The sequence below is a fragment of the Protopterus annectens genome, chromosome 1.part1 (genome assembly GCF_019279795.1).
Source record: "Protopterus annectens isolate FY-2018-M chromosome 1.part1, PAN1.0, whole genome shotgun sequence".
Taxonomy (NCBI): domain Eukaryota; kingdom Metazoa; phylum Chordata; order Ceratodontiformes; family Protopteridae; genus Protopterus; species Protopterus annectens.
The window spans coordinates 1,533,042,653-1,533,057,308 of NC_056726.1; the positions used below are offsets into that span (position 1 = coordinate 1,533,042,653).

At 38.7% G+C, this 14,656-nt stretch overlaps 1 protein-coding gene across 2 annotated transcripts in view; it reads right to left on the reverse strand.

Annotated features, from left to right (window-relative positions):
- Window positions 1-13,026, reverse strand: part of LOC122811220 (procathepsin L-like) — a 136,119-nt gene extending 123,093 nt beyond the window's left edge. The window contains exons 1-3 of one of the 2 annotated variants that reach the window (XM_044082924.1): window positions 12,418-13,026; window positions 12,233-12,333; window positions 148-290 (exon numbers count right to left, since the gene is read on the reverse strand). In XM_044082924.1, coding sequence (XP_043938859.1) covers window positions 148-290; window positions 12,233-12,332 — 243 coding nt within the window. In that variant the 5' untranslated portion in view covers window position 12,333; window positions 12,418-13,026. The remainder of the gene's footprint in view (window positions 1-147; window positions 291-12,232; window positions 12,334-12,417) is intronic. The other variant, XM_044082915.1, reaches the window with a different exon arrangement.
- Between the last annotated feature and the right edge of the window lie 1,630 nt (window positions 13,027-14,656).

Consider the following 14,656-nt stretch of genomic DNA (forward strand, 5'->3'; position numbering starts at 1 on the left):
AATAAATTATCAGTTCTGACTCTTCATTGTACAGGTTTAATAAATACATAAAATAAAAATAAAAATGAAGTGTTGCAATGATGCTATAAGATCAGCAAGACATGTCAAATACATAAAATTAAAAAAGAAGGCTAGTAATGATGTTACCAGATCAGCAAAGTATGTCATTCCCAGTCGGTAGGTCTTGAGACCCTGGTCTACTAGCATGTTGTGCAGAATCACATATTTAAGGTTTGTGAGCCAGATCTCCTTACGATGAGCTTCTTCTTCTGATGAGGAATAGGATTTACCTAGCAAGAAAATACACGTTAAACAAATGTAAAATTTGTAGGCACTGCCTAAGCAGTCCACTGCCCTGAGATGGGAAAAACTTAACTGCATAACCAGATATATCAAAACAAATGATTGATTCACATTTTCAAAACCATCTGTATTCCCAGCACTTTTACAGCTGATGACATGCTTCCACAGTAACAGGAAGAGTGCTTTGTCAGTGCAATTAGGTGGGTGTTTCTACGTGTCTATATATAAATATAAACATTAGATCTATGTTTGCAGTAACTGTATATACACACACATATACATATAAATATTACATCTGTGTTTCCTCTATCCCTCTTCCCTCTCTCTGTATATATATATATATATATATATATATATATATGTATATATATATATATATATATATATATATATATATATATCTCCACAAATATATAATATACGAAATATATAAAATACACATACACATATAAATGTTAAATACGTGTTAACAGTATATGTACATACAATGCACACATACATACAAATATTAAATCTAAACGTACATTCATATACACGTATACATATGCATATTAAATCTATGTTTACAAGAAATATATATCTATATATAAATATATAGTTATATAAATACACAGAAATATACATATATATAGGTTTACTATGACAATCTAGAAGCCCACAGTCTTGAAACCTACAATCCCGAGACCATAATAGTGAAAGACCAAAATGCTGAAGACCACAATATTGAGCTTCAAGACTTACCCCCCTGCAGGACCTATGTTAGCACTCATTCCTAGGTTCACATCCCTACAAGACCCATGTTAACACTTGTTCCTGGATTCATAATGGTAGGAGAATTCAGTATTCAAGGCTTTTAGACATTTTAGTTTTCAACATTTTGGTGTTTTGATATTATAGCCTTAGGGTTATGGATTTTAAGACTGTGTGCTTCAAGTCTGTGATATTAATCAATATAACCCTTTTCACAAAAATATATCATAAAAATATTTTTTGCAAGTGAACAAGCCTCCTCTTCCATTATTTATATATACTAATTGCATGGTTGCACAACAATTGTGAAAAGAAAAAACACCATACACAGTTAAAAAGTGCTGGAGCAAACACACAATCATCCACAGATCTGGGAAAATAACATAATGCCGATCATTGCAATCCACTCTGCTAGACTTACTTCCCTAATAACTCTGATAAGAAATGATGCACTCAGATACTTTTTGTGAACTTCTACACTTTTCTATCAAATCAGTTTTTAGTCAAAGAGCTTTTAATCAAATGGGTTCAACCATTCGAGTTTCAATCAAATGAACATTCAGTCAAAAGGCTTAGTCTCCTATAAGTACATCTATATATATATATATATATATATATATATATATATATATATATATATATATATATATAGATATATATATATCAAATAACCAACAAACATCAACACGTTATCGGCAGACATGAAAGAATGAGACAGGAAAACATAGTTTTAGTGTTTTCATCATTTAATGTACTAGGACTTCATCAGAAATAACAAAATAGTGTAAGCAAGAGTCTTATATACATTTTCAAAAGCACAGTAATTAAACTGCACACATCCCCATTATAAACAGGCCATTAGGGTCGTATTAAGGCAGCAGTCATGATAATAAAGGTAATAAAAGTATCAAGTGACTGGGCAAGGTAACCAGCGTAAAGCACATTTTATGTTTAAATTGTCATTTAAACCAGGAGTCGTTTCAGCACCTAAAATATTTGCCAACTGAGCTCTTTAAATTCTAAAAGTGAATTTAATCCCTACAATAGCTTTAACTTGTTCAAGAACAAAGAATTTAAATCCAGAAAAGTTGTTACATAATTCATTATGTTCTCCAAGCGCATTAGTAATATCATTCGAACGTACAGCTGCACAGTGTTCTTTGTATGGAGCCAGTTCTGCACAGTGTTCTTTGTATGGAGCCAGTTCTGCACAGTGTTTTTTGTATGGAGCCTGTTCATCAGGGTTTCCCGATTAGTGAGTGCACACACCACCTTTCTACATGAAGTCCTCTTTCTCAAAAGACTATTTCTTCAAAGACATTACCCTGCACATTTAATAGATCGCATTGCTACTGAAATAATGACTGAAAGACCCACCAAATACCAACCTATTTTAAAAGTCGGATTCACACCAAATAGTAACTGTGCGAGAGATTCACAAACTGATAGACGTCGTAGCTTTCTAGTTCCAATCAGCCGGGATATGTAAAGCATCAGAAGCATTTTAAGTAAAAACCGGAACATTATTTCTTCTAATATGGACTTAACAGAACATTCTTGGTGATGCCCCTACTATTTCATACAAGAAAACTAAAACACTACATTCTATGTTTGAGAATATGGACCAACCATTCTTTATAACTGCTGAAAACACTCCTTACACTACTTGTAATGGCATGTTTAATTCTACAAAATACATTGTAAGTTCACATATACAGGGAATTCTTATACCTTCAAACATTGTGGTTACACACTCATTTTTAACAAGCATTATGGTTGTCACAGTAATTCAGTTGTTTATGCTGCTGTCTGTAACACTTGATCCTCTTTTTATGTCAGCAAAAACCAGCCGCAAACTTTCTGACAGAGTTAAAGAACACTGTGCAGAACTGGCTCTGTACAAACACTGCAGCTGTACGTTCGAATGATATTACTAATGCGCTTGGAGAGCATAATGAATTATGTAACAACTTTTCTGGATTTAAACTCTTTGTTATTGAACAACTTCAATCTTTTGTAGGGGATTACAATTCACTTTTAGAATTTAAAGAGCTCAGTTGGCAAATATTTTAGGTGCTGAAATGACTCCTGGTTTAAATGACAATTTAAACATAAAATGTACTTTATGCTGGTTACCTTGCCCAGTCACTTGATACTTTTATTACATTTATTATCATGACTGCTGCCTTAATACGACCCTAATGGCCTGTTTATAATGGGGATGTGTGCAGTTTAATTACTGTGCTTTTGAAAATGTATATAAGACTCTTGCTTACACTATTTTGTTATTTCTGATGAAGTCCTAGTACATTAAATGATGAAAGCGCTAAAACTATGTATTCCTGTCTCATTCTTTCATGTCTGCCGATAATGTTTTGAAGTTTGTTGGTTATTAATTCGTAGTTCTTCTGTTTTACGGTGTTTCATTTGTTTTATGTATATATACATATATATATATATATATATATATATATATATCTATATACAAAAATATATATATATATATATATATATATATATATATATATATACACACATATATATATATATATATATACACACACACACACACACACACACACACACACACACACACACACACACATATATATATATATATATATATATATATATATATACAGATCTATGTGTGTGTGTGTGTGTGTGTGTGTGTGTGTGTGTGTCTGTGTGCATGTCTACAGATGTGTATAAGTACATAATATACATATATTTTACACTACTCTTTGTACATCATCAGCAATTCCCCAATATTCCAACCTTTTTACTACAAAAAGGGAAAATAATTGCATTCACTGCACATACAAAAAAATTCACACTCAAATCCTACAAAAAGTACTCCACCCTCATAAATCAACCCACTTGAAATAATGTTTAACACAATTAGAATAAAAAGGTAAAACAATAAAAATAAAACAAACTGCCAAACCAACTCAACTGACTGGAGTACAGTATTACCAGCAAAACCATCGAAATCTAAAACCCCATATGAAATAAGACTAAACTTTCAAAGAAAATAACTTTCACTGAACTATTAAATACCATAAAATTAGCCAACACTACAGTTAAACTTTATCTCATAACTATAACTGAAACTGCCAATGAGGTATGTAACCTACATAAAATGCAGTCTTAATTTTGCATGGATGCCACATCTCATGGATATGAATGTGAAACAATAACCAAAACTATAAGCATACATAAACGTTAGATAACTGAAATATGTGGGAATTGGTTTAGGAAACATATGTAATGTCTCAGACAGTAATATTAGGGGATATATGTTATGATTTGCATCTCTTCATAAAACTTCTCCCCTAAATGTGCATACAATACAAGAATATTTAATTTACTGCAAAGCAAACCACCACATATACATGCAATCACATATGTAAAAATATGTCAGTACATGTATAGTAAGTCATTGTTGTGCTGATAGCCATACTACTGGCTGAAAAATACTTTCAGTAATTATTATAAGCCTTTAATACATATTTCAACCATTTAGAAAATAAGGCCAGTTCAAGACTGACCATCTATCCACCAGTATGTTATTGGAAAGCATAAGGAAAGTGCAGACCCTGGTGAAAGCCAAGGCAAACAGAGAAAACATGCAGACTATAGAGTGGGAAGTTGTTTCCAGAATTGTTCAATAGTGTAAATTTGGAAATAGATGCATCATATATAGAAGGCAGTTCGATTAACCAAAATAATAGCAACAGACTTGCATTAAACTACAAATAACCTCCCCTCAGCACTCTGCGTTGGTTCATTTAGTTTGTAAATGTCCACAAGGCTCTGACACTCAATGTAAATTATTTTGTCAGTGCAGAGATTGGCATCTTGATTTTGGTTGGCCAAGAATTAAAAACATAGCTTGCGTAATTGTCAATAAAGAATCTGCTTAACAACCGCAGCTGCCTCTGCAGGTACCCATGAAAATAAATATATCAAGAAGCTGACATACACACTAGTTGCAGAAATGAATACAAAAATGATTACATATTTCAATTTAAAGTTTAATACTACTTTTTCTTATTCTTGTAAATATCTTATTAAAACTAAGACTGTCAAAAATATATATGAATTCATATACAAAAATAATAGAATGTATGTAAGTTGATGTTACTTAAAGTGATTCTGTATACTTAAAATCGAAACAGCTGCATTACTTTTGATATGCTTCATCCTTCTCATATCTTCTCATTTAGATGTAGTGATATGGATTTTCCTATTTTTACCGATATTCACTGATTCTATGTGCTTACAAATTGTGACTACTATCTGCGATAGTCTTCATACCTTTCGTATGTCTTCATCTACATATAATGCTATAATTGTTTTTTTTTCTTCACTTTTACCTGTTGTAGATCAGTTGGTTTAATGATCTGGTTATGCTATGTATGTGTTGGTTGGCCATAGCAACTGCAGGTGGGCGTGTTCTACTCACTGCAGTTAACACAGCGTTGTAACATTCCAGTGGCAGTTAATAAAGAAGCTGTTAAACTGAAAACAGGTCTCCTCGCTCATTTCAACATGGTGTCAGAAGTTGCTCGCCAATGAGCATTTTTTCATCATTTTTCCTCATTCAAGAAAAAAAAAAAAAAAAGAGGTACGCGTTACAAGTGGCTAATGGGCTAACAGAGCATGGCAGAAGGATTTTGCAGACCAGACCCACTCGTCTTCGATGGAGACATTGCTGAAAATTGGCGCGTATTTGAAAGGGAGTATGACATCTTTATTGAGGCGGCCCACTCAGATAAACCAGACAAAACAAAAGCTTATATCCTCCTCAATCTAGCAGCGGCAGAAGCCATCGAAAGGGAACGCTCGTTTGTCTATGCCGCAGAAATTAGGGTGCCGCCCGCAAGAGATGGGCAGGACGGAGCCATTATTCATCCAGCAGAGTCCAGAGAGGACCCCAACTGTTTAAAAAAGAAATTTTCGGGAAATGTGCAACCCACAATATAATAAAATAATGGAGAGACACAAGTTTCATTCCCAAAATCAGAGACAGGGTGAGACTATTGAGTCTTTTATTAGTGATTTAAAGATTAAAGCCAAAAGTTGTCATTTTGGAGATTTACCAGATGAGTTCATCTGTGACAGGATTGTTTGTGGCATAAATAATGACAGTATAAGGAAGGCCCTTTTACGTGACAGTGACTTGACCCTATCCAAAGCCATTTCTATCTGTCGTGTTTATGAAATGACTGAGGAGAATACTAGGGCCAAACAGCCGGCCGCAACGGTGGCTGCACTGCAGCCAGGCTCCACCAGATGGCATCCCAGGACAAATTATAAGCCTGTAAGTGGGCAGGATGTAAAACTCGTCAGGAACTGCAACAATTGTGGAGGCAACCACGCTGCACAGCGAGACAAATGTCCTGCATTTGGCCAGCAATGCCACAAATGTCAAAAATGGAACCACTACAAAAAATGTTGCAGATCCAAGCCTCAACATGAACATCCTAAAAGGAAAATTTTTGTTAAAGAATACCATAACAAACAACCCATGCATCAGCTAGTGCTGGAGCCGCCGGGTATCAACACTGATGACACGTTCTATGTAGATGGTGTCGAGCCCATTGCAGTTGTGGACAATGTAAATACCCAAGTAGAGTACCAGGATGAAGGATTTGTCACCCTGTATGTACGAGATAAGCCTATTAAAATGAAAATCGACACGTGGGCAAAATGTAATGTGATGGCAAAAAGCACTTTTCTCCAGCTGTATGAGGGACAGATTTTGACATGCAATAAAACAATAAACCTAGTGGCCTACGGAGGCAGCAAGATCGAAACAGCCGGTTCTGCTACACTTTCTCTGTCACTGGATGGACAACAACACTTACTACCGTTCTTCCTTGTGGATCGTGATGTTGTGCCACTGCTGGGGTTTCGAGTATGTGTACGTCTAGGACTTGTCACACTGAGCCCTCATGTCCACCAGGTCAGTACAGAGCCTGACATTGATTTTACAAAAAATGTCCGTGAACAGTATGATGATGTGTTCAACGACGAGCTTGGAGAACTTCCAATAATATATTCCATGACTCTAGATCCTGAGGTGCAGCCCGTCATCCGGCCAGCACACCGCATTCCTATAGCTATGCAAGCCCGAGTTAAGTCAGAACTTGAAAACATGGCCAGAAAAGGAGTCATTACAGTGGTCTCTGAGCCCACAGACTGGATTTCATCGATGGTGGTAGCACACAAGAAAGACAAAGAGGAGATAAGGCTGTGCATTAATCATAAAGACTTAAACATGGCTTTAAAGAGACCCCATTACCCAATGCACAGTGTTGAGGAAGTTGCCACCCAAATGGCAGGTGCGACTCTGTTCTCAGTGCTTGATGCGAAGAGCTCATTTTGGCCGATAAAGCTCGACCATAAGTCATCAATGCTAACTACATTTAGCACACCCTTTGGGCGCTACAGGTTTCTACGCATGCCTTTTGGCATCAATTCAGCAAGTGAGGTCTTCCATCGCTCAACGGAGCAACTATTCGCTAGCTACCCTTGTGCCATCATAGTTGACGACATCATTGTGGGAGGTCGTGATGCTGCAGAACATGACACGAACCTAAAGAAGGTACTTGACCGTGCACGAGAGATCAGACTCTGACTAAACCCCCACAAATGTAAGTTCCGTCTGGATCAGGTTTGTTACGTGGGACACATGTTCACAAAAGAAGGTCTCAGGGCCGACCCCACAAAGACGGAAGCTATCACAAATATGCCAGTTCCCCAAAATTCCCTGGCTGTACAGCGTTTCCTTGGTATGGTAAATTACCTGGGAAAATGTGTCCCAAATCTCAGCGGCATTGCAGCACCGCTCAGGCACCTAATACACAAGGATACCATCTGGTGTTGGCTCCCACAACATCAACAAGCATTCGAACACCTCAAATCATGCCTAGCCAGCTCACCAGTCCTATTGTATTTTGATATAAAGAAGACAGTGACATTAACCTGTGATGCTTCATGTTACGGACTGGGTGCTGCATGTCTGCAAAGTGGTAAACCAGTAGCATACGCATCTCACATGCTCACCGATACCGAGACACGCTAAGCACAAATCGAGAAAGAATTGTTGTCAGTTGTGTTTGCGTGTACCAAGTTTAGAGACTACATATACGGAAAACCCACGGTAGTTGAAACAGACCATTAGCCCCTTGTTACAATCCTAAAGAAGCCAATCCACACTGCCCCAGCTCACCTACAGAGGATGTTACTGCAATTACAAGCTTATGACCTAACGCTTGTTTACAAGAGGGGTAAGCACATGTATCTTGCGGATACTCTGTCACGAGCCCCAAGCAACAGTGTTTCCCAAACTCAAAGTGCAAATAACAACTTCGAGGTGATGTCTGTCAGCTGCATCTCTACAGCCAGGCTGGAGGAGCTACGAGCCCACACGGCAAGGGACCAGGTCCTGCAAACTCTAAGCACAGTGATTCAGAATGGCTGGCCCAACAAAGACTGTCAGGTTCTGCCGTCTGTGCATCCATTCTTCCCATATAGAGAAGAGTTGATAGTGAAGAATGGCGTTGTCGTTAAAGGTCACACGACGGTCATCCCCGACTCCCTACAACAATAATATATTAATATTATGCACAGAGGTCACCCAGGCTTAGAAGCCACAAAGCGCAGAGCAAGAGGCACTGTATTTTGGCCAGCAATGAAAAAAGACATCAAAAGAGAGCTGCTCTCCTGCTCTGTATGTAACAATACCCGACCACACCAACAGAAGGAACCTCTACAACTACATCCGGTTCCTGCCCTGCCTTGGTCTACGGTCGCCATGGATATGTTCGAATGGCATGGACAACAATACATGGTGCTGGTCGACTCCTATTCAGGGTGGTTTGAAATTGACCTTCTCTGAGACACATCTTCGGCAGCAGTGATCACAAAACTGAAAAGACACTTCTCCGTCCACGGAGTACCTCACACCCTGATTTCTGACAATGCAAGACAATACACCAGTCAGTGTTTTAAAGTGTCTGCCCAGCGGTGGGACTTTGTACACATAATCAGCAGCCCAGAGTACCCCCAGTCCAATGGATTGGCTGAAAGGGCTGTCTGCAGTGCCAAGCTACTGATGGAAAGGTCTCACAAAGACGGGACAGACGTTTTCCTCAACCTACTGAACATCAGAAATGTCCCGCGTGACAAAACGCTGGGATCACCCGCAGAACGTCTAATATCCAGGCAGACTCCCTCAACTTTTCCTGTCAGCACCCGTCTGCTGGAACCGGCCCCAAAGGACGTGGAACAGGTCAATGTGCAACTTAAAAAGAAAAGGCTCATTCAGAAGCAGTACTACGACTCAACAAGCCGCCCATTATCACCACTCAGAGAGGGTCAAGTGGTCAGGTTGCAGGCAATTAAGGGACACGACTGTCTGGGCACAGTGAAGGAGGTATGCAGTGAGCCACGCTCATACATCATCGAATCTAATTGTGGCATCTACAGGAGAAATCGTCACCACATCCTACCTGTTGGTGAACTGCCACCACCTCAACAGATCGATCCTGCCGATGGTTGTTCCCATCCAGCTGACCCTGCCACACCGGACACTCCTTTCCTCGCTCCACGGCCCCGGCAGGCACTTCAACCAATGCCTGTGCATACTCAGCATTCCAGTGTGCAGCAAGTTCCTGTAGCTTGCTCTCCCACCAAGAAGACATACAGTGATACCCCCTATGTGACACATTCAGGTCGCATTTGTAAGCCTAACCCCAAATACTATTCTTAAGAGAAAAAAAAAAAAAAAGGGATGTGATGTATTAATGCATTGTATTTTGGTTCTTACTTATCTAGTATTCAGTTGCCATGTTAGATAGCCAGTGGTGAAAGCTGAACGTTTTGTTCCATACCGTCTGTTTTACTAGCTCATCATTCATTATTTAAGTTTGAGTCATTGTGGTTCAACTTTGCAATACACAGCATGAGTTGGTTTTCATACAAAGGAGTAACTAAAAGGAGAGGATGTAGATCAGTTGGTTTAATGATCTGGTTATGCTATGTATGCGTTGGTTGGCCATAGCAACTGCAGGTGGGCGTGTTCTACTCACTGCAGTTAACACAGCGTTGTAACATTCCAGTGGCAGTTAATAAAGAAGCTGTTAAACTGAAAACAGGTCTCCTCGCTCATTTCAACACCTGTACTCCTTCTTTTGAGATCTAATGATCTTAATAAAGTTAATGATATTTATTACATGATAAATCTCCATCCCACCCAGCACTGGTTCCACCTTTGTGTCTGTTGCTCTTTGGCAATGGTTTGGACTCTGCAATCCAAAAATGGAAGAAAGCCGGTGTTGAAAATTAATGTATGGCTGGAAGTCAGTGTTATAAATGGGCACATACTTAATTGAATCACCACATGATTCTATACAATAATTCTGTACTAGTAAACTGAGCTTACCATTTTAACTTGCTATTGGGATCAAGAACACAGAATTCCTTCTGGCCCTCTGCTATGGCTTTTGAAGGCAAGATATATGCTTATGTAATTCCTGTTTTGACAAATAAACAAACCATAGCGAATTTATTATTTTTATAGTTCCTGACCTTGGGAGCATTTCTGTATGTTGTACTGGTATTTCCCCTTGGAAGAAATTTAGTTGCTAGTCATTGTACGTTCAAGACCCAATAGTGTGAGTCTAAAATCTGTGAGAAATTAAGTGCAACTGGGGGAATTAAAAGTCTGAAATAGCTATATTTTTCAGAATTCTTTCTCCAAGGTGGTCAGTAAGTTAGCATATAAGGTATGGAGAGATGCAGCCCACACATCTGGTGACTGGGGGATTGCACTTTTCAAAAAAAAAAAAAAAACACCCTTTTAAAGTACAACAGTGAATTTCATACTTGTATGTTATGTGGGTAAAAGAGATTAATGTTTTTTCCAGTTTTTGGACTTGCACTGTAGAATCTCAAATTCTAGCAAAATGATGGATTTACTGGTTTATGTAATACGTACAATATAATCTACAGATCAAACGTTTACTATATGCATCCACACCTGAAAGCTGTACAACATCTGTATCTTTGTTCCTTATGTCTGACACACTCTGCCTAGTCAAATGGAAACCCACTGATCCCAGAAATTTTAAAGGCTTAAAAATCCCAAGTTAAGTCAAGAAACCTGTAGGTTAAAAAACTATGCTGATCAGGTACGCCAAGGTGTGTGTTTCTCAGAATTCTATTATTATTCTGCATAAGTACACCTGCACGACTCAGGTGTCTTAAGTTTATTGTTGCTTTCTTAATATTCATACTAAATAATGTGAATACATAAGCACTGAGATCTTAGTTCAGAGGGTTTTCACTATTACTCTTTGCTCTGTGCTTCTAATCAACTTACTTCAGTTACAACTGAAAAAGGACTTGAGCTAAACCACTTACAGTCTTAAATAAAGATAACAAGTGTCAATATAGCCTCGCCGTTACACCTCTGAATAATGAAAAGTTGAATCTCTGAATGGGATTTTGTTTACCAAGCAGTCATATTCTTTACAGGCCACCGTTGCATATTGTATATACAACAGCAAACTGCCTTACAGTGGGGATAAAGTCCAAACTTGTACTTTTTATGACCTCATACCATCTCATACAAGAAAATGTGTGGGAGTTAGTCCTCATTTGTGCTGAACAACCAGCAGACTTAATTATTATTTTTTGAGAGCTGGGGCCGATGGGGTACAAAAATACTTAAACTAGGTTTTTGAGCTAACATGTCTTCCCCATTAGGTTTTAAGCAGGACTTCAACTTTATAACATGACATACACGCCCACTACTGACCTTTAGTGTGCCTTTTGTGGATGAGGTGTCCTAATCCTAAATATTGACATGTGAGCAATAACTGTGTACATGGAAAAAACATGTCTGAGTAAACTAGCAGCAGGTTACAATGAAAAGTATTTAACCACATCAGATTTAATGAGACCAATTTTAGAATAGTAATTAAAGATGTAAAAATGTGATTAAATTAATAGGAAGATAGTTTCTTTTTTCCCTAATAGCTTTGTTCTACTAAGAAGTGGGTCATCTATGCCAGGCATGCGATTCTCTCTCTCTCTCTCACACACACACACACACACACACACACACACGCACGCACGCACGCACACACACACGGCCCATACTTACTGTATTTCAGTTTCCAGGCGCTGAATTCCATGTCCTCCACCGTAAGGCTGGCAGCGCAGGCCATTGCCCCCAGGGCAGCACAGAGCAGAAGCACCTTCATTCTGGGGGAAGAAAGAAAGAGAAATGAGCCGGTGACAGACGCACACTTGTACCATAAGAATCCAGCTAAGCCACTGCTGCCGTACCTGAGTCAACAGTAAGAGCAGGCCACCTCTGGGTACAGATATCTATCCAGGAGGGCTCCTTTGCTGGAAGTGCTTCCCTGACTCCGTGACTGGGTTTTATATTCTGAAGCAGCTGGAAAAGCCCAGCCTCTCACCTGAATCTTGGGGCAATAAACGAGTTATTTGCCTGTTAGGGCAAAAACAGCGTTGCGAGGTGTGGCGGAGCGCGCATGTGACCTCAGCTAGAACCGAACCCGAGGAAGGAAATTCCGATCGGTGACTCTTGTGGGGAGTTTATTCAGCAAGCTGACTTAACACGGGATGGAATGCGTCGGTAACGTGAGATATCTAGGTTCAGAGCCTGTGGGCAGGATTAAAATCATCATCCTGAATGGGCTGGCCGTGTTGTAAAACCTAAACCAGAAGCTGTACTGGAAAAGCCAGCTATGCATCGTGCAGCAGGCATTTCCCAGCTTTGCCGGCACTCTGCAAAGGAGGAAAGCAGCCTTGGGAACGTCTGTGTGCATGAACTGCATGCACAATACTGCATTTACACATGTGTGTTTCTGTTCTGAGGAACCCATTTGGTAACTTACAGTCTCGGTTTAGCTCAGCCCCCCCCCCCCACCACTTTTTGTATACTTCCTTTTAAAACCTGTAAGTGCTTGCTGTGCTGCGTGCTGAATTCTTCGTTTAACTAAGTGACTTGCATATCAATAATAGGTGCCATCTGAAAGATATGAGACTTGAAAGATACGATCTAAGACGTAGGATGGGGATATTAATTATTGTTTGTCTTTTGATGCCATTTAATGTTCACATATCCCTCTTAACACACGACAATCCTTATTTGAGTAATTGCATCCTGGAAAAAAGACAAACGCCCTCATGTTTTAGGTAATAAATATTTTCAATGTCTACTACTGTATTTGCGTACAATAATTATTCTGATTTTAAAAGCTGTAATATATGAAACAAAGAAAGCAACCCAACTTATGCAAGAGTGCGAGTTTATTCCGGGCAAAAAAAGTGCAGTTCTGAAATGAATACAGGCAGCCTGGATGGTTCGTCTCCCAGAACCCTGCCTGTAAACGTTTCGCCCCCCTTACACTTATCAAGCGTCAACTTGTCAGAGATTTGGGATGCAAGACTAGGCGTAAAGAGGCTGTTGTAGTTGTTAGCCTAATGCACACTTACGAACCTAAATTCAATCTGTTGCACTAACTGTGGTTACGGGTGTCCTGCAAAATCTCACATTTCCAATATTCCACTATGAGCATCTAAGAAAGTGTTAATACTATGGTTCACAATTTCATGAGGAGTGCATTATGAAATATTATGCTGCAAAGCAAGATAGAAAAAAATTGACTATTACTTTTCTGTTTGCTAATAATTATGAAAGTATACACTATTCCCATTCCTAGATTAAGGTTTCTAAAACCAGCTAACGTACAAAGTATAGCATAGCATCAGGTAAAATAGTTGATGATGAAAACTGTCAGTAATGCATGCATAGTAAGTTGTATGCTTGACAGATAGTGTTATTTATACTGCTAATTATACAAATAGGCATAATTTTGCATGTTTCTGCAAATATTTCAACAAACAAGTACAGGAAATGGATTTTATACCATCATGCAAAAGGTCAAGTCAAATGAACAAAAAGGTATGGATGACAGTTTGTTTATTTATGTATTTATTTATGTTTGTTAACTGGATGTGTGGGCTGATAGAAAACCCTTTTCAGACACTACCCTGGCTAAATGGCAAAAACACGTTTAAATTACAATATTTAGAACAAATATAATAAACATTCCCCAGGATTCATGAAGCTTGCGCCAGGTGCAGGCGTAGCGCTGGCGTTCCAACACCAAATATGGCTGACGAACGATCCAAGTACAAGCTGTTTCCACGTGCAATACCTGTCTACGCTACGCCTGCACAGCTCCTGGACCATGTATGCTAATGTTGCAGCAGTGTAGCATGCAAATTAAAGTATTTAGCGATCTAGGAAGTGGTGCAGGTGTAGTGTAAGCATGCAGAAACGTAAACCGTAAAAACGGTTTACATTTTTGCAAACATAAAGTCAGAGCCATGACAGCCAGACAAACACATTAATTATAGTGTTAATATATGCCAGTGGCTAAATATATATATAGCCATTGGTATAAAAAAATGTACAGAATATAAAAAGAATATTTAATTTCATGTTTTGCACTATTGCGAAGTTTAAGCGCAGGGCAGTGGCGCGCAAACCGGA